The sequence below is a fragment of the Tachyglossus aculeatus genome, chromosome 11 (genome assembly GCF_015852505.1).
Source record: "Tachyglossus aculeatus isolate mTacAcu1 chromosome 11, mTacAcu1.pri, whole genome shotgun sequence".
NCBI classification, from domain to species: Eukaryota; Metazoa; Chordata; class Mammalia; order Monotremata; family Tachyglossidae; genus Tachyglossus; species Tachyglossus aculeatus.
The window spans coordinates 55,185,764-55,212,945 of NC_052076.1; the positions used below are offsets into that span (position 1 = coordinate 55,185,764).

The following is a 27,182-nucleotide window of genomic DNA, read 5'->3' on the forward strand; positions in this document are numbered from 1 at the left end:
CTTTCCACTGAGCCACGCTGCTTACTATATGCCAGGCACTGTACTAAGCACTGATACAAGATGATGTGTGAGCCCCACGTGGGACAACCTGATCGCCTTGTAACCTCCCCAGCGCTTAGAACAGTGCTTTGCACATAGTAAGCGCTTAATAAATGCCATCATTATTATTATTATGATGATCAGGTTGGACACGGTCCCTGTCCTACAGGGGCTCATGGACTAAATCAGAGGGAGGAGGATTTAATCTCCATTTCATAGAGGAGGAACGGAGAAGTGACATGACTTGTCACCTCAAAAATCTCCAGTGGCTACCAATCAATCTGCGCATCAGGCAGAAACTCCTCACCCTGGGCTTCCAGGCTGTCCATCCCCTCGCCCCCTCCTCCCTCACCTCCCTTCTCTCCTTCTCCAGCCCAGCCCGCACCCTCCGCTCCTCCGCTGCTAATCTCCTCACCGTACCTCGCTCTCGCCTGTCCCGCCATCGACCCCCGGCCCACGTCATCCCCTGGGCCTGGAATTCCCTCCCTCTGCCCATCCGCCAAGCTAGCTCTCTTCCTCCCTTCAAGGCCCTACTGGGAGCTCACCTCCTCCAGGAGGCCTTCCCGGACTGAGCCCCTTCCTTCCTCTCCCCCTCGTCCCCCTCTCCATCCCCCCGTCTTACCTCCTTCCCTTCCCCACAGCACATGTATATATGTATATATGTTTGTACATATTTATTACTCTATTTATTTATTTTACTTGTACATATCTATTCTATTTATTTTGTTAATATGTTTGGTTTTGTTCTCTGTCTCCCCCTTCTAGACTGTGAGCCCACTGTTGGGTAGGGACTGTCTCTATATGTTGCCAACTTGTACTTCCCAAGTGCTTAGCACAGTGCTCTGCACACAGTAAGCGCTCAATACGATTGATTGATTGATTGATTGATGGTCCAAGGTGACACAGCAGACAAGAGGCAGAGCCAGGATTAGAGCTCAGGTCCTCTAACCCCCAGGCCCGTGCTCTTTCCACTAGGCCACGTTGTTTTCCAGCCCCGTCGGTGTTCGCCGAGCGTGGTGTGGGCCACACCGGCAAGCCCGTCGTCGTCGTAACTCTGACTTGTCTGGAGGGAGAATCCCAACATCGTCAAGCCCCAATCACGTGACCGGCTCTGAGCGCACACAGACGACCGTGTCTGCAGCTAAATACGCAGGGATGCAGTCTGACGTTTGGGTCTGAGCTTTGGATTTTGCCAGCACCTTCTCCTGGCTTTGCATCAGTAAGGTGATGCCAAGCTTCCAGGACAACATGCCCTGGATGACAAAAGGGCCCAAGTGGTTCATCTGGTCCTTATACCCATCCTCAGCGCTTAGAGATACCTACTACTACTATTACTACCACTAATAATTGTAGTATTTGTGAAGTAAGCGGCGTGGCTCAGTGGAAAGAGCCCGGGCTCTGGAGTCCAAGGTCATGGGTTCAAATCCCAGCTCCGCCAATTGCCAGCTGTGTGACTTTGGGCAAATCACTTAACTTCTCTGTGCCTCAGTTTCCTCGACAGCAAATTGTGGATTCAATACTTATTCTCTCTCCTAAACTATAAGCCCCATGTGGGACAGGGACTGAGTCCGACCTGATTAACTTGTAATTAGGGAAGCAGCGTGGCTCAGTGGAAAGAGCCCGGGCTTTGGAGTCTGAGGTCGTGGGTTCAAATCCCGGCTCCGCCACTTGTCAGCTGTGTGACTTTGGGCAAGTCACTTCACTTCTCTGTGCCTCAGCTACCTCATCTGTAAAATGGGGATAAAGACTGTGAGCCCCCCGTGAGACAACCTGATCACATTGTAACCTCCCCAGCGCTTAGAACAGTGCTTTGCACATAGTAAGCGCTTAATAAATGCCATTAAAAAAATTACCCCAGTGCTTAGAACAGCACTTGACACATAGTAAGAGCTTAATACCGTAAAAAAAACCCCACCGGAATTAAGCTTAAGAAGTGATTAAATTGATCATTTACTTGAGAAGAAATTCTTGAAGAGAAAAATGAGACCTGCTGGTTGGAGATTCTAGTACTGAACACGTATCCTACAATTACATTTGAAGCTGTAGTGACTGCCAGAGACCCGAGTGTCAATGCTCACAGAGTCAGTCTTGAGCTTCAAGCTTGGTTTGACTTTCTTCTCTCCGTCCTTTCTTTGCCAAGCCCAAGGGCTGCTGCTGAACTTAAAGAGTGGAAGAAGAAAGTTGGCTGGGAGAAGAGAAGAAGAAATATGGATAGAGAAATGGTGCTTCCTCCAGGGTCAATCAATCAAGGAATCAATCAGTAAATGGCATTTACTGTGTGCAGAGCACTGTATTACACACTTGGGAGAGTACAATATAACAGAGTTGTATTACACGCTTGGGAGGGAACAGTTTAACAGAGTTGATAGACACGTTCCCTATCCACAAGTAGCTTTCAGTCCTGTGACGAGCAGGGCAGAGAATGAGTCTAACTCTTTTGTATATTGTGCTCTCCCAAGTGCTTAGTACACTGCTCTGCACATAGTAAGCAATTAATACCACTGACTGCTGGATGTAACAAGGCTAGAAAAGGGTGTAGAAGGGATGGGGGTGAAGGCATGGCAAAGTTTTCCATGAATGTGCAGGGCGACAACCTTGGCCAGATAAAGAAACGTAGGATTTTCTCAGGCATGGCTGCCTGCGGTTTCTCCGTGGCTACTTTTTCTCGAGAGTTTCTATTTTCTAGTTTCCGTTGTTCCTCCTTTTCTAGAGCCTTGAAGGAGTAAAAACGTCCCAGCCTGGCTCACTCCAGTAAGCCCTTGCCCAGCTCGGAAGCAGCGTGGCTCAGTGGGAAGAGCGTGGGCTTGGGAGTTGCAGGTCATGGGTTCGAATCCCGCCTCCCCCACATGTCTGCTGCATGACCTTGGGCAAGTCACCTCACTTCTCTGTGCCTCAGTTCCCTCATCTGCAAAATGGGGATTAAGACTGTGAGCCCCATGTGGGACAACCTCATCTCCTTGTATTCCGCCATCCCAGTGCTTAGAACATTGCTCTGCACATAGTAAGCGCTTAACTACCAACATGATTATTATTATTATTATTATTAAATGTAGTTGCAGTTAAGAAAAGTGGACTGTACCAGTTGACCTAGTGGGCTACTTCCAAGCTCAAAAATGACAACAAGGGGGTGGTGAGGAATCTGAACCCAAACAAGTTAATTATTATTATTAATAGTAGTAATAATAATAACAACAAAAGCATTTAAGCTCTATGTGCCAGGCACTGTACCAAGCGCTGGGGTAGATGCAAGGTAATTAGCCCAACCTAACTACGGGGCTGGGGCGGGGGGGCCTGCCAGCCAGCTCTGATCCGTAAAATTCCCCACACCTGCTCTTCTGCTTGCTCGGGAATTCTTCCCATCATTGGTGCCTCTTCTCTTCCTGCATTTGGCTGCCTCTCTCCCGGGGTCCTCCTCCCCCCACCCACTCCTCTTATATGCTTAAAAGAGAGAAATAAGCAGTTTACAGTTCCCTCTCTCCTTCCCCCGCCCAGCCCACCTCGGATCCAGACTTCAGGAGCCTGCTGAGTTGAACTCCTCCCAAATCATAATTAAAGAAAGGTCAGACAGCTACTATTTATGGAAGTACACCTCTGAGGGGGCCATTAAAAGTACCAAGAATTTAAGACGGATCAATGATAAATTTATGAGGAAAATGACAAGTCCCATGAAAATAATCTTGGGCAAAAGTCCTATGAAACTGGCCAATGCCTCTGTCACTAAGGGAGGTGACTTAACAGAGACAGGAACAAAGTGACAAATAACAGAGGTGTCAGGAAAGGCAAATGGAGTGATGTGTTACTTTTCTATCCCAACTCCCTGGATTTTAAAAGGGAGAGGAATTTGACTTGAATCCGGGTCATTTTTTTCTGGTTCAGCGTTTTGAAACAATATGGAAATATTAAGCAGGTCAAGGTTAAAGACAATTTATTCAGAAGTAAAATGGTTGCCGGAAACCCCAAGGTGCGTGACTACAGAGACTCTGCAATGTCAGGTCGGCCGACTAAGTTACTGAAATACACGAAACGTGTTTTTAGGCAGGGGACTTGAACAGCCCCAAATTTTAATCCGGAAACAGGGAGATTTCTAAAGATGAACTGGGCACTCACAACACATCTGCCTTAATTTGTTCATCGAGGAAGGGATTAGATACTGGAGTCTCATAATCCTTCCTTACACTGACTCCTCTTCACAATTTGTCCTAGCTTGTGTGGGTTGGGAACATAATGGTGTGCATGTCTATGTGTGTGTACACACACACACACACACACACACACACACACTAAGGAGCAGGAACAAAATAATTAAGGGAATAGAAACAAAGCATGGATGGAACCGAGGAGACACCTACAATAATGACAGTATTTGTTAAGCGCTTACTGTGTGCCAAACACTGTTCTAAGCACTGCGGGGGGGGGGGGGGGGAGAGGTAATTAGTTTGTCCCAGATGGGGCTCACAGTCTTAATCCCCATTTTACAGATGAGTTAACTGAGGCACAGAGAAGTTAAGTGACTTGGCCAAAGTCACACAGCTTACAAGTGACAGAGCCGGGATTATAACCCATGACCTCTGACTCCCAAGCCTGTGCTCTTTCCACTGAGCCACGCTTCTTCTCATGAACATACTGATAGGAGAAACGGAGGCTGAGAACTACTCAAATAAGGCATTCAAAAGAAGGTTATATAAAGAAAATTAAAGTAATACAAGAATGGAGGACCTGAAATCATACTTTACCTGTAGATATTTTAATGATCCAACAAATAAAGGGAAAGGAAGTTTGTCATGGTGCCTTTTTTTTTTTAAAGTGCTAACCAGATCAAAAGAAAAGGGGGAAACATTTTTTTTTCCATTCATTTATTCAGGGAAAACGTTAAGTAAAAGAATATTGGAGACTTTGGGGTTCGCCAAAAACTTTAACCGATGGAAGATGAAAACTTAAAGGCAAAATTAGCTGCCCTAGAGGTTGGAAGCATAACAAACCTCTGAGGAAAGGGAATTCTCCTGGAACAGACTGATTCATCACTGACTTGTATGAATAATTCATGGATGGTATGTTTTGGGCAGCACTGTAACTCAAGTTTGGAGAGAGGAAAACTAACATTCATTTAATCGTATTTATTGAGCACTTACTGTGTGCAGAGCACTGTACTTGACTACTGCCTATTTTAAGAAGGGGTTAGAGGGAAGACATGAAGAAAAAGAGGCAGTTAACACTATCGGATAATGATGACAAAATTTTGATACAAAAGACAAACTGTGCCAGAATGATGCAAGAAGTCACAAACTGTACAATAATAGGAAGAATAAGGTCTTTTCAATTACTTTAAGAGAAACAGACGAAGGTACTGGACTAAGGCATTTGTAGGGTGAGCTAGCGAGTCTGGATTAGGAGAAGGTTTTTCCAGGACAAGGGACTGCTTTTCATTTAAACTAATGCTAGTGTAGGACTAAAGTTTGTGAGATGTCAGGACTCTATACACAAAATACTGGCATCGCAAAACTGAAAGAATAGTTTGTAAGGAATAGGTGTAAGACAAAGATGTCCACCCGGCCCTCTAATGTTTGTGTTGGCAATAGAAACCCCCAGGAAGAAAATATGCAGCAGAATTAAGGACAATATAATACAGGCATATGAGGAAGAGACTGTGTTATCATCATCAATGGTATTTATTGAGCGCTTACTGTGTGCAGAACACCATACAACATGTTCCCTGGCCACAGTGAGCTAGCACTGAACATGACACCAGGTATTTGAACATGTCTGAAGATGTGGATCATTAACTTCAAGTCTATTGGCAGTACAAGCAGAGCAATTACATTAGTGAACGAGAAGAAAAAAGATGGAAGGAATGCAAGTGGGGGGCTCTTGAAAGTAAGGGACAAAGCTTTGATAAGAAGGATGACGACAAGGAGAAAAATGGGAAATATGGAGAATATCCTTTTAAGACATTCTCTAGACTGTATGGGCAGGGAATGTTTGTTATAGACTCTCCCAAGTGCATAATACAGTGCTCTGCACACAGTAAGCACTCAAATACAACTGATTGAAAAGAGTCCACCTCATCCAAAAGGCTTTTATTCTGGTTTGCTTTTATAACCATCCATAGGAATGCATGATATTTCTGGTGATATAGTTATTAATAATGAGAATGATAAAGTTTCTGGGATTAAGAGGTAGCTGGGTATATTCATTCCCAGACTTGGAGGGCTGAAAATTTGGAACCCAGACCTGCGCTGGGAGAGAGCAGCGTGCCTTAGTGGAAAGAGCACAAGCCTGGGGGTCAGAGGACCTGCGTTCTAATCACATCTCCATCACTTGCCCACTGTGTGACCTTGGGCAAGTCATTAAACTTCTGTGCCTCATTTTCCTCTACTGTAAAATGGGGATTCAACGCCTATTCTCCCCTTCACTTAGACTCATGAGTCTCGTGGGACAGGGACTGTGTGTTCAACCTTATTAATAATAATAATGACGGTATTTGGGAAGCAGCGTGGCTCAGTGGAAAGAGCCTGGGCTTTGGAGTCAGGGGTCGTGGGATCAAATCCCGGCTCCGCCACTTGTCAGCTGTGTGACTTTGGGCAAGTCACTTTACTTCTCTTTGCCTCAGTTACCTCATCTGTAAAATGGGGATTAAGACTGTGATCCCCCCGTGGAATAACCTGATCACCTTGTAACCTCCCCAGCGCTTAGAACAGTGCTTTACACATAGTAAGCACTTAATAAATGCCATTATTATTATTAATGTGCTTGTGCCATACTAAACACTTACATGCATGATTATTATATTATTATTATTTTATAGACTCTAGAGAAATGCTCTGTTACAATTTTAATTAGGAGGGTGAGGTGGAAGAGTCAGGAAAAAAACAACACAGTTTTCCTCTACCTCATTTGGGTTCTTGGGGACGGGGGTCAGCAGAAACTTTAAAAGGGAAAAAGGAAGAACAAATTAGGAAGGCACAGAATATAAAAGGCTACAAAGCCAAGCCAGGGAGCTAAAATACCAAAAGGAGAGAATTCAATGCCGGAAAGGATAGTTTTGATTGGTACCTAAAATCAGTAGATGTGATCCCTGCCCTCTTTGCCCGTAGAGCAAAGACACTAAAATAAATTGCAGAAAGGAGGAAGTAATAGAGCTCATAAGCTATGTAGAGTACTTGAGTGCGTATATGGCTTGGGGAGTTGTGAGCAAGTAAAGTGGAGCTTGAATAATAGACAAAAGGAAATATGAGCTCCAGAAAAAATGTTAAAAAGGCTACATTTAAGCGAAGGTGTACCGGGATTCGAGAACTGTGAGTCAAAAGTCACACTGTGGTTTTAGGTGGCAGGGGACAATACCTTCCACATAAGGGAAGGAAGACCATTCATTCATTCAATCGCATTTATTGAGCACATAGTGTATACAGAGCACTGTACTAAGCACTTGAAAAGTACAATTTGGCCACAGAGAGACAATCCCTACCCAACAATGGGCTCACAGAGGGGAGGGAAGATAGGGGAAATAAAGGGCTTCAATGCCCAACATCACTTCCCCATTAAGAATAATTATCATGATAGTTATTAAATACTATTTGCCAAGAGTGGGGGTAAGCACAAGATAATTAGATGTCACTGTCTCTGTCCAATTAAGGGGCCCACAATCTCTCCTGGAGGGAACAGCGAGAATCCTATCTCCATTCTACAGATTAGGAAACACCAACCTATTTACTGGGCCTTGATCTTGTCTCTTATGCCACAACCCTTTGCTCAAGTCCTCCCTCCTGTCAGGAACAGTCTCCTCTTTCATATCTGACAGACCACCACTCTCCCCATCTTCAAAACCCTACTAAAAATCACATCTCTTCAGGAAGCCTTCCCCGACTACCTTTTCATCCATCTCCCCACCCCGCTTTCCCTCCCTTCTGTCACCTTGTCATTTGGGTCCATAGTAAGAATTTTGATAGTAACTCCACCCCCACCTCCCTTACGGACATATACTCATATATGGACTTCTACTATGGTGCTTCTCCTAGTTGTAATCTATTTTAATGTCTGCCTCCCAAACTAGATTATGAGCTCCTTGAAGGCAAGGGTCATATTTACCAACTCCACTGTATTCTCCCAACCATTTAGTACTTGGTAAACACTCAACAACTACACTGATTAATTGCTTGCTCCCTGGATTGATTTAAACTGAGGCACAGAGAGGTTGAATGTCTTGCTGAAGGTCACACGAACTTCCCTCGGCAGCGCTGGGACTAGAAACCGGGTCTCCTGATTCCCAGGCACCTTCTAAGAGGTCACGCTGCCTTTTTCACTTTCTGAATCTTCATTTCCTGACCTGCAGAGTTGGCAGCAATTTTGTCAGACTGCCAATCTCCAGGCCACTGGCTCTCTCCCCTTTCCGTGGATCTTCCTGGCCAATTAATATGGACAGTCTCGCTCTCTTGGGTTCTAAAACAAATTCTATTTTAAACTGGACCTCCCCCTCGACTCCGCTTAAGGAAGGCCCTGTCAGGAGAAGAGACTGCAACATCCTGCCCCTTGCGTCTTGTGGAGACTTGGACATCCCTCTTCCTTGCTCAAAACCGAGGTGACTGGAGGGGATAGGGGATCTGAGGGCAGTGTCCCTTCTGTTCTCTCCCTCCCTCCTCACCCCCAGGGTGGCAAACCGGCCTCTAGCCTCAGACACCTGTAACCGAGACTCCTGATTCTGGAGAGTGGCTTTGTTAAGGTGGTTCGGAGGGATACAGAGATGGACCCAATCCACCCCTTTTGGGACCAGAACGAAATCCAGCAGAGAATCAGCCAAGATTTCAGGATCTGAATTTCAGCTGGGCTTGGAGCCACTCGTCTGACCCAACAGGCTACTGAGCATCAACCGGACCAAGGAAGGCCTCGTGAAAGCCTTGGACTGTTGTGCTTCGCTCCATTTTACCCTTTGGGGAAGCGAGCGGGAAAGGAAAGGGTTTTCGGAGGGTGTCCCTCCCCTCAAAGTGGAGCCCAAAATTAGAAGGTCTTGATCTCCATGGGAACATCTTGTCTGCAGCAGCACCCTATTTTGTTCTTCCCTAGCATTTCTGGTTCCCTCTCGCCCCCAAGATGGTAAATAATCTGTCCGCCCCCACGGCGACACACTTGTGTTGAACCTGGGAGGAGGAAATTGGGATCGTTCCTCTCGCCACAAGATGTCCCCACGACTGCTCAGGAACCAGGCTGGAGCCAGGAGAGTGAAATTGGGGGCCGGGATGGCGGGGGAAGTGGTCCCCGTGGCCTTCGGCTCTGCCCGGGGAAGAACCCCACTCACCAACTCGGTGTCCTGGCCGCGGAGTAGGGGTTTCTCCTCGGTGAACCGCAGCTCGTGCAGCCCCGCCATAGTCACCTCCTGCAGCAGCAGTCCTGGAGATGGGAACACTGGGTTTCAGGAATGTGGAGGGAGAGGCAGAGGGACAGACACAGAGAGAGAGCCGCCTTGCTTTTATTGGCATATGGGCAGGCCCTGCACTTCAGTGGTGTTTTACCACCTCATCTTTCCCGTCAGGGCCAGAAAAACAATATGAGACCCCAATCGTGCACCAGAGCCGGGACTGGAAGCCTGCTGTACCTAGAGAAAAGACGGTAGTCTCCCCCGCAGTCCCCACCCCTTCAGGGTCCAGACACACCCGAACTCACCACCTCCTAGGCATCGGAAACACAAATCCGGGAAGTAGCGGATTATCTGAGGCTTGACATTTGCGTTTCCCGCTAAGAAGTTCTGGGGCTCCAAGGGATTGAAGGATTTGTTGCGGTGTGTGACGGGGTGGAGCTCAGGGCCAGAAGAGGCTACAGGATGGCATATTGGGGAGAGAGGAAGTTCAAGTCGGGATGTAGGATCTAGCAGCATTATTGGGAGAGGAGAAGCGTAGCCTAGTGAATAGCTCACAAGCCTGGGAGTCAGAGGGATCTGGGTTCTAATCCCTGCTCTGCCACTTGTCTGCTGTGTGACTTTGGGCAAATCACTTCACTTCTCTGCACCTCAGTTACCTCATCTGTAAAATGGGGATTAAGACTGTGAGCCTCATGTGGACTATGGACTGTGTCCAACCTGATTAGCTTGCATCTACCCCAGCGCTTAGTACAGTGCCTGGCACATAGTAAGCACTATCTAATACCATAAAAAAAGGGAGACATTTCTCAATCTCCTGGAGAGGAGCAGTTCTTTCACTTCCAAAGAGCTATGTCCTTCAAGAATGGATTGTGAAGAAGGAAAATCTTTGTTGGGCTGTGGAGATCCAGCCAATGTCACACAACTTGCGTAAAGACCCAACATCTCCATCCAAGGCATCTGGGTGCTGTATGGGTTCATTTGTTCCCAGGCTGTAAATGCTTCTGAGGGCAAGGACGATGCATTTAGTCTGGTTGTGCTCTGTGCACAACGGGAGCACGATAAGTATTGTTGACTGCTGACCATGGTGAGACCTGTTTGGGTTTGAGATGGGACGAAGTCAATGCTGTAGGCCAGATGGCAGTATTCCCTTAGAGTTTTGGCCGGTGTGAGTAGGCATCCAGTACTGAGGCAGCCACCTATCACTGTGAGTGAGGCAGGCCCAACTTGGCAAGAAACTAAATGGTTGCCTCACTGAGGGCAGAGGCAACAAGAATTTATGAAAAGAAAAGTTGGCTCTGGGGGTACAATATAGGAAATACACATGGCCCTGCCAGCCCTGACCCCCCCGACTCCAATGGGATGACATCCTCTGCCTCTGTTGGGCCTTCTCCCTGCCCCCTTCCTTTTCAGAAGAGTGAGAACACACTGCCTCTTTCACACTTCGCCAAGCTCTTCCCAATTCTCTCCTAGGTCTGGGCCAATTCCAAGAGTTCTCGTTTTCCCAGGAGGACGAACCCGTCCCCTTTGCTGCTTTTCATCACATTAAGACTTGGACCCGTTGCCCTCCGACTTCAGCCTCCTCCCCCAGCAACAGAGTTCCCTGTTTCTATGCAACAATCCCTAACACTGAAAAAAGCCGGGAGGAGAGAAACTCTGAGCTGACAGGTCAATCCAGCCGAGTGAGCAGTCCAGACCAAAGATAATCAGAGAGCCACAAAAGCGACAGAAACCTTTTTCTCAGGGTGAGACTTGAGTTTGGACAAAGCGGAGGGGAGGGAGCAGGGGAGAGGACTGGAGGGAGTGTGGAAGAGAGACAAATGTTTTTTTCATTATGTTTCCTTCTGAGACTTCGGGGTTTGTCTATTGTTCTAGGGTTGGCAGCGCTAATCCCTGTTAGTGACTCAAGAGCGAAAGGGACAGGCACGCTGGAAAGCCAGTGATGGCTTGAAAGAATTAGGATTAGGACACATGGTGCCATGGTTTCTCCGCTTCGATGCTACAGGGTGGTCGGGGGAGAGGGTAAATGGCCCAACCCCTCCTCTTCCAGACGCTTTTTCTCTCCAGTGCCACTGGCCACTCTGGATAGAGGCATGGTGGAGCAGGTGTGGTAAACGTCTCTTGCGAATTGGGTAGGGTAAAACCCAACAAAGAATACAATAAACGCTGTAGTAGCATGGGCGCCTTAACAGAGGAGAGAGAACGCGTGTCTACTATTTCTATTATTCGGTACTTTCCCAAGTGCTTGTACAGTGCTCTGCACAGAGTAAGTGCTCAATAAATACCACCAATTGATTGGGAGGAAACTTTTCGAAAAAAAGTCTGGAACACAAACTAAGTTTTCCATAAGGTAAGGTCAGGCATCTAGAAACACTATGGCTCTTGATTGGGGCTCAGTTAAGTCGGCATTTGAGAAAGTCGAACTCCCTGGTTCCCTCAGTCAGTGTCTACTCTTCTCCCAAGCTTCCCCGATGGCTACTGTTCTCATTCATTCAATCGTATTTATTGAGCACTTACTAGCACTTACTGTGTGCAGAGCACTGTACTAAGCGCTTGGGAAGTACAAGTTGGCAACATATAGAGACGGTCCCTACCCAACAGTGGGCTCACACTCTAGGACTCTCATCAGGCTAGAAGTCAAGGAGGGAACGAAGTCCAAGACCTATCAGCCTAGTGAGTTGCCCCTGGGAACAGTTGCCTCTGTTTCATCCTAGGGGTCTGGCCAAGCTCTCTCTGTTCCCTCGTGGTTTCCTTAGAGACCGGATAACACAATGTAGATGGGACATATTTTTAGAAAACCGTTTCCCCTCCACCACTTTTGACATGTGGCTTTAGGAGAAGCCACCACACATGCTTGCGAGGGCATGCATTAGAGCAGAGGGGATTCACATGTGCGCACAGTAGAGCAGAGGGGAAACCCTTGACAAAAAGAGTCACATCTCTCCTTTGAAGGCCGCCTGTCTTCTTGAGGACTTTGCTACCTGGCTTCTCTTTCCAACCAACTCGGATGCCTTGACAATTCAGCGGTGCCTACTCCTCTTCTACTACGTATCTATCCGTAGAGCATCTCCCAGGAGGAGGTTACTATAAAAGAGTCGGAGTGGGCCGCTCTGGGACAGATGGGAAGACAATAGCTGATGACAGGGACATCCAAAGGGTAGGACCATGCTTTCCATCTCCCACAGAGGATTGAAATGACTGCAACGGGCATAAAGTCATTAATTTCAGTTCCAGTATGAAGGTATTTTCTGCTTAGGGTGGGTTTGGCATTCTGGATGGTGGCCCTAGTATTTGTTAAGTACTTACTGTATGTCAACTACTGTTCTAAATGCTAGTGTAGATACAAGGTTAGCAGGGTGGACACAGTCCCTGTCCCACACGGGGCTCGCAGTATAAGTAGAAGTAGGGTTTAATCCCATTTTACAGTTGAAGAAACTGAGGCACAGAGAGGTTAAGTGACTTGCCCAAGGTCACACAGCAAGCAGTTGGCAGACCCGAGATTAGAACCCAGGCCCCCTCTCTTTTCCACTAGACCACTCTGCTTCACGATACTTCCTCCATCTAGGGATTCAAAAAGCAATTTGACAGTAAATTAGAATATAAAACAGATGTTATGACTATCACAAGTCTAGTTTCAGCCAGCAAGGGATTAGACTTCTTTTTTTAAAAAATGGTTCTTATTAAGCACATACTAACACTGCCAGGAACTGAACTAAGCATTGGGGTAGATAGAATCAGGTTGGACACAGTCCCTGTCCCACAAGGGGCTCCCAGTCTAAGCTGGAGGGAGTAGGATTTAATTCCCATTTTACAGAGCCCAGAGCAGTTAAGTGACTTGACTAAGAGCCCACAGCAGGAAGTGGCAAAGCTGGGATTAAAACCCAAGTCCCACACCATGCACTTTCCATTAGGCCACACTGCTTCTCTTAAGATGTGTTAACCCGGACTGCCAGGGAAGGAGACCTCTCCCTTTATTTTGTAACCACCTGGAAATTAACAGTGCTTTGCACATAGTAAGCGCTTAATAAATGCCATCATTATTATTATTATTATTAAATGAAGCTGGCCAGACTGGGGGAGTGGGGAGTCTTTATTGTTATTATTACTATCGTGGTATTTGTTAAGCACTTACTATGTGCTGAGCACTGTTCTAAGTGCTGGGGTAGTAATCAGGTTGTTCCACGTGGGGCTCACAGTTGTAATCCCCATTGTACAGATAAAGTAACCGAGGCACAGAGAAGTTAAGCGGCTTGCCCAAGGTCACACAGCGGACAAGTGGCGGAGCCGGGATTAGAACCCATGTCCTCTGACTCCCAAGCCCGTGCTCTTTCCACTAAGCCAGGCCGCTTCCCCAGTAGTCTTTCTATTTCAAGACTACACCACTCATTTGCCAAATGGTCCCGAAGAGTCACTTCGTCTATAAAACAGCAAGAATATCGACTCACCTCAAAGAAGTAAATGAGAAATGTTATATCCCCAACTCCATTGCTTAACTTGTATGACAATGCCAGGAAGGGGGAAAGAAATACACTCCTACTGTTCAAGGAAGCTGCTGATTACTACTAGAAAAGTCAGAGAGAGGATGAATTACCAGAAGTAGCACCTTCGCCTTGGGAGAGCCACAACAGAGGATAAATTTTCCTCAAAGAAGCAGCATGACCTGATAGAGTACGGGCCTCGGGGTCAGAATGACCTGGGTTCTAATGCCGGCTCCACCACCTGTCTGCTGGGTGACCTTGGCAAGTTACTTAACTTCTCTGTGCCTCAGTTACCTCACCTGTAAAATGAGAATTAAGACTGTAAGCCTCATGTGGCTCTGTGCCTCAGTTACCTCACCTGTAAAATGAGAATTAAGACTGTAAGCCTCATGCGGGGCACGGACTGTGTCCAACATGATTCGCTTGGGCCTGAGAACTTAGTAGAGAGCCTGGTAAAGGGCTTAATAACATAAAAAGGAGAGGGCCCGCTGCTATCCACAGCACTGGCAAACCTTACATCCCTATTCTCCTATGAAACACGGGTTGTGTTCTCACAGGACCTGGGAGTGACGGAAAATTTACAACGGAGAACTCGGTGATCCGCCACGGGCACAATGGTTTCTTCCGACCCCAATTCACGCTGTACGGAGGCAGGCTCCCGGTGCTGGAAAAACATCCCCCGATTCTGCCGCTGGGACTCCCCCCGGAGAACTGAGGGATCGGTAGCTTGACGTTTCGGGGTGGAAACTGAGCCGCACCTGAGCAAGGGCTGCTTCTGGTCATAACCGGACGCCTACCTACCAGTGGGAAAAACCTACCTGCCGAAGGTCCTGTTGGCACAGACCGCCTTTCTACTGCGCTTCACCCAGATCTAAGGATAGAAAACCCGAGCTGGGCCTAGTCTGACCAGTACTCCCCCCTACTCCTAAACGGCCGTCAACCGGTCTGACCACACAGCGTTATTAGCGGAGTCGGAGCCCCCCAACTGCCACACTCTGTGGAATCCGACTTCCTCTCCTCCCCACCCCTGCAAGAATGGCGGGGGCAGACACCTTCATTTTGGATGCTCTTAACCAGCCCTCGAGAGAGACTTTCTTCTCCCTTAGTCCAGGCTGCAGGCTCTCCCTAGCCTGGGCCGCTGGATAAAATGTAAGGTTCAAAGTTGGCAGATGCCAAAGCACTAGATGCCCCTGTAGAAGAAGATGACCAAAGTTCCCGGTCTCCATGGAAACAGATGAGTGCATCCACCTGAGGCCTGAAATAGCAGGCTGATCTGGGATGTCCCAGTAGCAAGAACACGGGCTTTGGAGTCAGAGGTCGTGGGTTCTAATCCTGGCTCCCCCACTTGTCAGCAGTGTGACTTTTGGCAAGTCACTTCACTGCTCCTCACTTCCCTCATCTGTAAAATGGGAATGAAGACTGTGAGCCCCATGTGGGACAACCTGATTACCTTGTATTCCCCCCACCCAGTGCTTAGAACAGTGCTTGGCACATAGTAAGTGCTTAAATACCATCATCATCATCATAATAATAATGATAGCAATTATTAAGCGCTTACTATGTGCAAAGCACTGTTCTAAGCGCTGGGGAGGTTACAAGGAGATCAAATTGTCCCATGGGGGGCTCACAGTCATAATCCCCATTTTACAGATGAGGTAACTGAGGCACAGAGAAGTTAAGTGACTTGCCCAAAGTCACACAGCTGACAATTGGCGGAGCCGGGATTTGAACCCATGACCTCTGACTCCAAAGCCCGGGCTCTTCCCACTGAGCCACACTGCTTCTCCCATCTCGGCATGAAGGGTCCAGCCTGTCGGCTAGGTATTTATCACAAAACAGCCAAGACGGCGTGGCTCAGTGGAATGAGCATGGACTGTAGAGCCAGAGGTCATGGGTTCAAATCCCGGCTCCTCCACTTCTCAGCTGTGTGACTTTGGGCAAGTCACTTCACTTCTCTGGGCCTCAGTAACCTCATCTGTAAAATGGGGGTGAAGACTGGGAGCCCCCCGGGGGGCAAACTGATCACCTTGTCACCTCCCCGGCGCTTAGAACAGTGCTTGGCACATAGTAAGCGCTTAACAAAAGCCATTATTATTATTATTATTAATAATAATAAATGCCATTATCATTAACATGAAAGCTTTAATCCTCCAACCTTCCTGTAGGGGGCGCCAGAAGGAAGATCATCTCCTTTCCCAGCTTTTAACTGTTCAGGACTCCCCGTTTGGTTGATTCTTTTTGTTGTTTTTTTTTTTGTCTTTTTTATGGTATTTCTTAAGCACTTACTATGTGCCAGGCCCTGTACTAACCGCTGGGGTGGATACAGGATAATTACGTTGGACACAGTCCATGTCCCACAAGGGGCTCACAGTCTTAATCTCTTTTTTGCAGATGAGGGAACTGAGGTCTAGAGAAGTGACCGGCCCATGGTCACAGAAGACAAGTGGCAGAGCCGGGATTGTGAGCCCATTTGTATTTATTTAGCGCTTACTGTGTGCAGAGCACTGCACTAAGCGCTTGGGAGCTACAAGTTGGCAACTAATAGAGACGGTCCTTACCCAACAGTGGGCTCACAGTCTAGAACGGGGAGACAGACAACAAAACAAAACACGTAGACAGGTGTCAAAGTCGGCAGAACAAATAGAATTAATGCTATATGCACATCATTAACAAAATAAATAGAATAGTAAATATGTAGAAGTAAAATAGAGTAATAAATCTGTACAAACATATATATGCAGGTGCTGTGGGGGGGGGGGGAAGGATGGGGAGGAGGAGAGGAAGAAGGGGGCTCAGTCTGGGAAGGCCTCCTGGAGGAGGTGAGCTCTCAGTAGGGCTTTGAAGGGAGGAAGGGAGCTAGCTTGGCGGATGTGCGGAGGGAGGGAATTCCAGGCCAGGGGAAGGACGTGGGCCGAGGGTCGACGGTGCGACAGGAGAGAACGAGGTACAGTGAGGAGCTGTGGAATCAAAGGCAGGAATTTTTTTTAAGGGAGACATGAGCATGTTAGCAGCAAACACAACAGCATATTTGTTTGTTTGCGCCTACTCTAGGGTCCTCTCACCTACAATTGTGACGTTTGTTGGGTGCTCAGCCACAGATTCCTGTCTCTGTTCCACTTGGGGTTCACAGTCTAAGGGGGAGGAAGAACAGGAATTTAATCCTCAATTTACAGATGAGGGGACTGAGGCACAGAGAAGTTAAGTGATTTTCCCAAAGATACACAGCAGGTAAGAAGCGGAGCTCAGATGAGAGCCCACGTCATCTGGCCCCCAAGGCCAGGTCTGTTTCCACTAGGCCAAACTGCTTCTCTACTGGTTTAGCAAGATTTGTGTTCCTTTTTTCAAAAAATGGTATTTGTTAAGCACTTTTAGGCACTGTTCTAAGCTCTGGGGTAGATACAAGGAAATGAGGGTGGACACAGTTTGTGACCCATACGAGGACTCACAGTTTTAATCACCATTTTTTTTTTAAATAGAGGAAGTAACTGAGGTCCAGAAAAGTTAAATGACTTGTCTATGGTCACACAGTAGACAAGTGGCGGAGCCGGAAATTTCCAACTCTCAGGCCCGTGCTCTATCCCTGGTGCTGCTTCTCCTTTCAGTGTCTACTGAATGGAGAACAAACCTGGAAACCGTACATGTCTCTTTTTCTTTTCCTGGGTCCTGGTTAGCCTCAGTGATGCTTCTCTGGGGGCATACTGGACGGCAGTCTCTAGATTTGATAACCAGACCAAAAAAAAATCAGCCATTCTCTATAAATCAAAGGGTAAACCATGTGTGCTGATCAACCATTAAGATAAAAATCGCTTTGATGCTTTCAATTTACTGTTGACACAGTGCTGCAGAAAGCTCAGAAACAAAAAACACCAGCTTGTATTTTTACCTTCCATCCTTTCTTGAGGAGCCCCAAGTGCTTTAAAGATATTCTCTGGACTGCTCATCCCCATTTTGTGAATTCGGAATATGGTATTAACCTCATTTTACAGGTAGGCTACTGAACTGAGAAAGCAGAGGAGGCAAAGGATTTGCCCAGGGTCATACCACACCAGTGTCAAAACCAAGAGCAGAGTACAAGTTTACCTTCTAAACCCCATTTGATCCGGTGGCATTTATCATTCATTCAATTGTATTTATTGAGCGCTTACTGTGTGCAGAGCACTATACTAAGCGCTTGAAGGAGTACAACATAACAGAATTGGTGGAAATGTTCCCTGCCCACAATGAGCTTAAAGGCTAGAGGATAAACTGCTTCCTCGTCTCCTTAAGCTCCTTCTCCTTCAGCCCCTTCCTTCCTCTCCCCCTCATCCCCCTCTCCATCCCCCCATTTTACCTCCTTCCCTTTCCCACAGCACCTGTATATATGTTTGTACATATTTATTACTCTAGTTATTTATTTTACTTGTACATATCTATTCTATTTATTTTATTTTGTTAATATGTTTGGTTTTGTTCTCTGTCTCCCCCTTCTAGACTGTGAGCCCACTGTTGGGTAGGGACTGTATATGTTGCCAACTTGTACTTCCCAAGCACTTAGTACAGTGCTCTGCACACAGTAAGCGCTCAATAAAAACGATTGATTGATTAAGCTCCTTTAGAGGAACTAGTCAACAGGAACATAAACTGAAGAGAATCGCAAACGATCCAGTTCCCGAAAAAGCACCAGCAGTTTCTATACGATCTTCCATCCGTCAATCATTCAGTGGCATTTATTGAGCGCTTACTGTGTGCCGAGCACTGTACTAAGTGCTTGGAGGACTATGATATAACAGAATTGGAAGACATGCTCCCTGCCGACAATGAGCTTAGAGTCTAGAGGGGGAAAAAGACAATATTATAAATTGTGGATACGTACATAAGTGCTGTGGGGCTGAGAGAAGGGAGATTGAAGGGTGGAAATACATGTGAAAGGGTGACACAGAAGGGAGTGAGAGAAGAGAAAATAAGGGCCTCGTTGGGGAAGTCCTCTAGGTTTTCATCCAAAAACCTAACCGTGGCCAGGTCCATTTAGCTTCAAAACAACTGAAAGCGTTCTGCACACCTGTATGCCGACCACTGTATTAACACCTGGAAGAGTACAATGGAAATAGCAGACACGATCCTGGCCAGAAAGCCATTTATCTGGATAATCTTCTTTACCCTTAGAGCGGATCTAATTGTAACTGCCCTTCACCTCCAGCTACTGCCACTCCATTTTGGGATGCAATAGCCTGGGCGCAGGAGGGGCTATTTTTAAGTCATCTCCCTCAAGATGAAAAATGGGATGAAATTTGGAACTGACAATGAAAGACATTTTAAAGAGCAAAAGACAAGGTCAGCTCTGCTCATTCACCGGGAGAGAGCGGGGCTGAAATCCTATTACAGGCCAATCTGAAGAGCTCCCATTTCCATCTGGCTCCCGATCAGCACACCTGCACCCTTCCAAAATATGTTGCAAGGCATCTAATCGCTTTCCAGAACTAAAATTCCCTGCTCTCCCCATTGCCCTGACCCCCAGGGAAAAACGAAAACAGAGCGCAGACTATCTCAAGGTCAAACAGTGAAACGTGTATTTCCCAAGTGCTTAGTACAGTGCTCTGCACACAGTAAGCGCTCAATATGATTGAATGAATGAATGAAACCTGGGCAAAAATTGAGTGGAATCAGTCAGTCGTACTTATTGAGTGCTTACTTTGCACAGAGCACTGAATTAAACACTTGGATCAACCAGTGGTATTTGAGGACTTAGTGTATGCAGAGTGCTTTACTACATGCTTGGAAGAGTACATTACAATAAAATTGGTAGATATGATCCCTGCCCCCTGAAAAGCTTATATTCTAGAAGGAAACAAATATTAAAATAAGTTTTAGGAAATGGGAGAGTACGATACAGTACATAGACATAACCTCTACCCATAAGAAGCTTCAGTCTAACGGGAGCAGACACTAAAATAAATGAAATAATGAAATGTCCATCAATTTCAAGGTTCATCAATTTGGGAAGCAGCCTGCCCTGGTGGAAAGAGCACGGATCTGGCAATCAGAGGACCTGGGTTCTAATCTCAGCTCTGCCACGTTTCTGCTGTGTGACCTCGGGCAAGTCACCTCTCTTCTCTGTGACTCAAACCCCAGCACTTAGCAGAGTGCCTGGCACATATTAAGCACTTAAATACCATTAAAAAGGCTCCCCTCTTGTTTAAGTACTTGTTAAGTCCCCTCCCCTCTCAGGATGGCACCTGGAGAATTTCCAGGACACAACCAGTCTCGTCTATGGGAGGGAGAGTCAAGCAGAGGGCTACCCATTCCTTTCCAGTGCTTAGAACAGTGCTTTGCACATAGTAAGTGCTTAATAAATGTTATTATTATTATTATTATTATTATTCCTAGCTTGGGCAGTGGCTAGCGAGTGGAAGGCGATCTCTGCTACAAGTCAAGAGTCAACCGGGCTGGGCAGCAGCGGCATGGGAGAGAGTCGAGGGTGGAGACAAGTTTACTGTATGGAAAAAGGCAATGTTAAACCACTTCTGTATTTTTACCAAGAAAACTGCATGAATACACTACTAGAATGACTGCAGAAGGAGAGTGGGGAGTTCTAGGAGAGAAGTGTCCATGGACTCTCTATGGGTCGGAAACGATTCGACAGCATAACCCAAACGCAAACGCTTACTATGTCAATTAGGTCAGACATAGGCCTTGCCCCACATGGGGGCTCACAGTCTTAAGTAGGAGGGAAAACAGGTATTAAATCCCCATTTTCCAGTTGAGGAACCTGAGGCACAGAGAAGTGAAATGACTTGACCAAGGTCATAAAGCAAGCAATTGGCAGAGCTGGGATTAGAACTCATGTCCTCTGACTCCCAAGCTTGTGCTCTCTCCACTGGACCATGCTGCTTCTCTATCTGCTCTCTCCTCCCACCCCACTGAGCTCCTCCTAAGCAAACTTCCATTCCTGCCGGATGCATCACTACCACCTTTTCTCCCTACTCTCCCAACCCTACAATACCTTTCCCTCCCTGCCATTCTTTGCCAAATTCTGTTCCTCCCATCCCTCAAAGCCTTTCCAAAAGTCACCTCCTCCTTTCTGAGGAATTCTCTAATTAATCTCATTCATTCAATCATATTTATTGAGCGCTTACTGTGTGCAGAGCAATGTACTAGGCGCTTGGGAAGTACAAGTTGGCAACATATAGAGACGGCCCCTACCCAACAGCGGGCTCACACTCTAGAAGGGGGAGACGGACAACAAGACAAAACATATTAACAAAATAAACCCACCCCTCCTATTTGACCTCACCATTTCCTCAGCCACTCTCATCACATAAGGATTTTTTTAAAAAAAATCTCTCTCTCACACACACATTTTTTATATCTTTGTTAAATTCTGCCTTCCTCCTTTAAATTGTACACTCCTTGAAGGCAGGGATCATGACTTCGGTTTATTCTGTATGGCCCACAAGCACCTTATAAAGCTCCCTGCTAAGTGCTCAGTAAATTATGTCGGTCAAGTGTGACCTGATGGACAGAGCATGGACCTCAGAGTCAGAAGGACCTGGGTTCTAGTCCCAGTTCTGCCATTTGCCTGCTGTGTGACCTTGGGCAAGTCACTTCTCTGGGCCTTTGTTATCTCATCTGTAAAATGGGGATTAAGACTGGGAGCCCCATGTGGGACATGGACTGCGTCCAACCTGTTTAACTTGTATCTACCCTAGCATTTATTTCAGTGGCGGGCATATAGTAAGTGCTTAACAAATGCCATTAAAACAAAAAACAGCCGAGCAAACAGATCCCAGACCTAGTCACCGAATCAGATCGTCTTCAGAATCACTTCCATAGGAACCCAGGCAGATTTTAGGAATTTCAGTGCCCCTGAAGACTCTTCAGTTTTCTCTTCATGATATCTGGCACAGTCATAAGCTTGGTATTTATTGAGCACTTATGTGTGCAGAGCACTCTACCAACTGCTTAGGAGAGTACACTATATTCCTTGCCACCTCTGAAAACAGCTTGAGAATTTTCCATTTTGACAAAGCTACTTCCAGGGATTCCTCCAGGCAAGGAATGTTCACCGGAGCAAGCCTCAGGGAAGGTGAAACTGGATCCACTGGGAAGCGGGCCTGGGCTCGAATCTTGGTTCTGTCATCTGTCTGTTGTGTGACTCTGGGCAAGTCTCTTGACTTTTCTGTGCCTCTGTTTCCTCATCTGTAAAATGGGGATTAAATCCTCTTCCTTCCTTCGTAGACTGTGAGCCTCCTGCGGGACGGGGACTGTGTCCAACCTGAATCTTGTATCTTCCTCAGGGCTTAAGATGTGCTTGGAACATAGTAAGCATTTAAATACCGTAATTATGGGAAGCAGCGTGGCTCAGTGGAAAGAGCACGGGCTTTGGAGCCAGAGGTCATGGGTTCGAATCCCGGCTCCACCACGTCTGCTGTGTGACCTTGGGTAAGTCACTTAACTTCTCAGCCTCAGTTACCTCATCTGTAAAATGGGGATTGACTGTGAGCCCCACGTGGGACAACCTGATTGCCTTGTATCCCCCAGTGCTTAGAACAGTGCTTGCACATAGTAAGCGCTTAACAAATGCCATTATTATTATTATTGGGAGTCAGAGGTCATGGGTTCTAATCCCGGCTCCGTCACTTGTCAGCTGTGTGACTTTGGGCAAGTCACTTCACTTCTCTGGGCCTCAGTTCCCTGATCTGGAAAATGGGGATGAAGACTGTGAGCCCTATGAGGGACAACCTTGATTACCTTGTATCCTCCCAGTGCTTAGAACAGTGCTTGGCACATAGTAAGTGCTGAACAAATACCAACATTATTATTATTATTATTATTATGTAGCTAATAACCCACCCTACTCTGAGGTCAGGGACGAGTATTTCCACTGCAACAGAAAACAACATGGCCCAGTGGGCAGAGCACTGGCCTGTAATTCAGGACTTGGGTTCTAATTCCAGCTCTGCCACATGTCTGCTGTGTGACCTTGGGCCAGTCACTTCACTTCTCTGGGCCTTAGTTGCCTCATCTAATAATAATAATTATAATGATGGTATTTGTTAAGCGCTTACTATGTGCAAAGCACTGTTCTAAGCGCTGGGGAGGTTACAAGGTGATCAGGTTGTCCCACGGGGGGCTCACAGTCTTAATCCCCTTCTTGCAGATGAGGTAACTGAGGCACAGAGTAGTTAAGAGACTTGCCCAAAGTCACACAGCTGACAGTTGGCGGAGCCGGGATTTGAACCCACGACCTCTGACTCCAAAGCCCGGGCTCTTTCCACTGAGCCACGCTGCTTCTCTAATAAATTGGAGATTAAGGATGTGAGCACAATGTGTCCAACCTGGTTAGCTTGTATCTTCCCCAGAGCTTAAGACACAGAAAGCGATTACCAAGTACTAATATAATTATTAATCAGAGGACCTGGATTTTAATTCTGGCTCGGCCACTTTTCTGTTTGTGACCTTGGGCAAGCCACTTCACTTCTCTAGGCCCCAGTTACCTCATCTGTACAAAGGGGATTAAGACTGTGAGCCCCATATGGGAAATGGAGTAGCGTGTATATATTCCGGTGCTTAGTACGGGGCCTGTTACATAGTAAGCGCTTAAATACCCTTAAAAAAACCCCCCAAAAAAAAACAGGAGACGGCAAAGTCCTCAAGGAAGCTACACTCCCACAATCCTGTCTTTGCTACTCAGAGGCTGAGGTTCTGTCACCCTCAACGGGGGAAAATACAAAACCTAGCCAGTACGTTGAGTGAAGGAACCATCTGGTCTCCGGTTGGGGGAAATGTACGCCCTTTGAGTCGAGTAACATTTAATTAGCGGTTTGGACTTAAACTGCTAAAAAAAATTAATAGCTTTTTTGTTCCAACTCGGATTTTTTTCCACAGTTGTTGCAGGAGGGAGGGTTAAAAACCCCCCACACACTCACATATATATATTTTTAAAGTCTGTCAGGTGAGTAATAGCACACACTGTCGATAAAGGAGCAAAAAGTCCCCAGTTCCCAAGAGCCCCAGCCTGATCTCTTCCTGCCTCGTTGGGTGTCGGCTACTGTACCAGGGGCCAATTTGGGTCTCCAGGGGTTCTCCCACCCCAGCATGGCCCAGCTAATAGAGCCCGGACCTGGGTTCTAATCCCAGCTCCGCCGCTTGTCTGCTGTGTGATCCTGGGCAAGTCACTTCACTTCTCTGGGCCTCGGTTACCTCATCTGCAAAATGGGGATTAAAACCGTGAGCCCCACATGGGACAACCTGCTTACCCTGTATCAGTAAGTGCTTAACAGCATTATTATTATTACTATTATTATTGTCAGCTGTGTGACTTTGAGCAAGTCCCTTAACTTCTCTGTGCCTCAGTTACCTCATCTGTAAAAAACGGGGATTAAGACTGTGAGCGCCCCCGTGGGACAACCCGATCACTGCGTAACCTCCCCAGCACTTAGGGCTTTGCACATAGTAAGCGCTTAATAAATGCCACCGTCATCAGTAAAATGGGGATGAAGACTGTGAGTCCCATGTGGGACATGGACTGTGTCCAACCCGATTGCTCTGTTTCTACCCCAGCGCTTAAAACAGTGCCTGGAACAGAGTAAGTGCTTAAATACAGTGCTTAGTACTGTATTAAGTGCTTAAGCGCTTAATTAATTAATTAATTACTGTATTAAGTGCTTAAGCGCTTAGTACAGTGCTCTGCACACAGTAAGCGCTCAATAAATACGATTGATGAAATACCATTAAAAAAAAATCTAATTGGGTGGGTCTAATAAGGGGAATAGACTGTGAAAGGGGTAGTTGTTGACCCACGGATTTTGTACAGCTGGCGCTGCTATTCCCATTGAGTGGGGGCAGTGGGCCGTCAATCAATCAATCGTATTTATTGAGCGCTTACTGTGTGCAGAGCACCGTACTAAGCACTTGGGAACTACAAGTTGGCAACGTATAGAGACGGTCCCTACCCAACAGTGGGCAAGCAGCGTGGCTCAGTGGAAAGAGCATGGGCTTTGGAGTCAGAGGTCACGGGTTCAAATCCTGGCTCCGCCAATTGTCAGCTGTGTGACTTCGGGCAAGTCACTTAACTTCTCTGGGCCTCAGTTCCCTCATCTGTAAAATGAGGATTAAGACTGTGAGCCCCCTGTGGGACAACCTGATCACTTTGTAACCTCCCCAGTGCTTAGAACAGTGCTTTGCACATAGTAAGCACTTTATAAATGCCATAATCATCATTATTATTATTATTATAGAATGGGACCATCCTGGATATGGTCAGATCCTGGGCTGGTTCCGCCCGGCTGGACCACGCCGAATCAGCCCCACTGTCCCTTCTGTTTCTGATCACCATCAGGCCTGGCCACAGAGCCCACTGTTGGGTAGGGACTGTCTCTATAAGTTGCCAATTTGTACTTCCCAAGAGCTTAGTACAGTGCTCTGCACATAGTAAGCGCTCAATAAATACGATTGATGATGATGATGAGGCAATCAGCAGAGTCGTCCAGACTGTAATCTCCTCCAGGGCAGAGATCACGTCGACTGACTCTATCGTACTCCGCCAAGCCCTCAGAGCAGTGCTCTGCACACAAGAAGAACTCAATAAATACCACCGATTGATTGAAGCCCCTATATATGAGCAACCGCAAACGAAATCACTATTCCCGAGCTCCCCTCCAGACAAAAGCAGGTCGCTTCCAACTCTCTCTGAATCTCAGACTCCCATCTATAAAAACCCTGGCTATGTGTTCCCTGTTTTAAGTGTCTGGGGCAAATGTAATGGTTTTCTTTGTACCTAAAATAAAACCCCTAGAAATAATTTCTTGATTAAAAATAATAATTCTCCAGAGGAGGGGAGGAAAACACACCACACAGCTATAAAACTGTACATCTTCACAATCTGAAAGCCCAGGACTCTGCCAAACTAAAATAAGGTTTACAAGACTGCACGGAACTGAAAACTCCATCTGGCTAGGGAAAAAAATCTCACAAGTTAAAATGGAGTAGCGGGCTCTAAGCAGAATTGTGAAAGTAGATTTTTAATCACTCAGAATGCATTTTTTTTTAAATATATTCACCTTCCTCCTTGGCTCTCAGACCATTATTACAGAGCCCGGGTTCTGCCATTTCAGAGCCTTCTCTGACCTTAAAACACTGAGAAACATTGTGTTCTAGCACAAATAGAAAACTCCTGTCTCTGCTTTCTGAGCTCCACCTTTGGCTGAGGGAGGTGAACCCAACTTTTTCCACATCACAGGAAAGAAAAAAAAAAATACACATTTCATCTAGATAGCGAGGATGAAACGCATCAGACCCAAAAGGATATTTTGGGAAGTTTCTAAGCCTTTTGATGAAAGCTACATGCATCAGGAATTCTCTTGAGAAGAAGGATGGCTTAGTGGAAAGAGCCCGGGCTTGGGAGTCCGAGGTCGTGGGTTCTAATCGCATCTCTGCCACTTCATTCAATCGTATTTATTGAGCACTTACTGTGTGCAGAGCACTGTATCATCATCATCAATCGTATTTATTGAGCACTTACTGTGTGCAGAGCACTGTACTAAGCGCTTGGGAAGTACAAGTTGGCAACATATAGAGACAGTCCCTACCCAACAGTGGGCTCACAGTCTAAAAGGGTTACTGTACTAAGTGCTTGGGAAGTACAAGTTGGAAACATATAGAGACGGTCCCTACCCAACAGTGGGCTCACAGTCTAGAAGTCACACACTTAGCTGTGTGACTTTGGACAAGTCGCTTAACTTCTCTGTGCCTCAGTTACCTCATCTGTAAAATAGGGATGAAGACTGAGCCCCACGTGGACAACCTGATTACCATGTGTCTACCTCAGCTCTTAGAACAATGCTTGGCACATAGTAAGCGCTTAACAAATACCATCATCATCATCTTCACTGTTTGCCAAGCTCTCACTTTGAGAGACACATGAAAATTGTGTCCGGGGCTTATAGGTTCAGAGGGCACCAGAGTGTACACATTACCCGAGGCGCCGGTTGTCAGCTGTGTGACTTTGGGCAAGTCACTTCAGCCCCCTCCTTTCTCTCCCCCTCCTCCCCGCCTTACCTCCTTCCCCTCCCCACAGCACCTGTATATATGTTTGTACGTATTTATTACTCTATTTATGTATTCATTTTATTTGTACATATTTATTCTATTTATTTTATTAATATGTTTTGTTGTCTGTCTCCCCCTTCTAGACTGTGAGCCCACTGTTGGGTAGGGACCGTCTCTATATGTTGCCAACTTGTACTTCCCAAGCGCTTAGTACAGTGCTCTGCTCAATAAATACGACAATGAAAGTGTAAAAAGAAAAAAGTGTACAATTCCCTTTTCCATTTCATTGTCCACCT

At 46.5% G+C, this 27,182-nt stretch overlaps 1 protein-coding gene across 4 annotated transcripts in view; it reads right to left on the minus strand.

Moving 5' to 3' along the window:
* Positions 1 to 27,182, minus strand: part of NDRG4 (NDRG family member 4) — an 87,582-nt gene that overhangs the window by 48,278 nt on the left and 12,122 nt on the right. For 3 of the 4 annotated variants that reach the window (XM_038753563.1, XM_038753559.1, XM_038753560.1), the window contains exon 2: positions 9,326 to 9,417. In XM_038753563.1, the coding sequence (XP_038609491.1) occupies positions 9,326 to 9,394 (69 nt within the window). In that variant the 5' untranslated portion in view covers positions 9,395 to 9,417. Of the gene's footprint in view, positions 1 to 9,325; positions 9,418 to 14,678; positions 14,758 to 27,182 lie in introns of those variants that run through there. The other variant, XM_038753561.1, reaches the window with a different exon arrangement.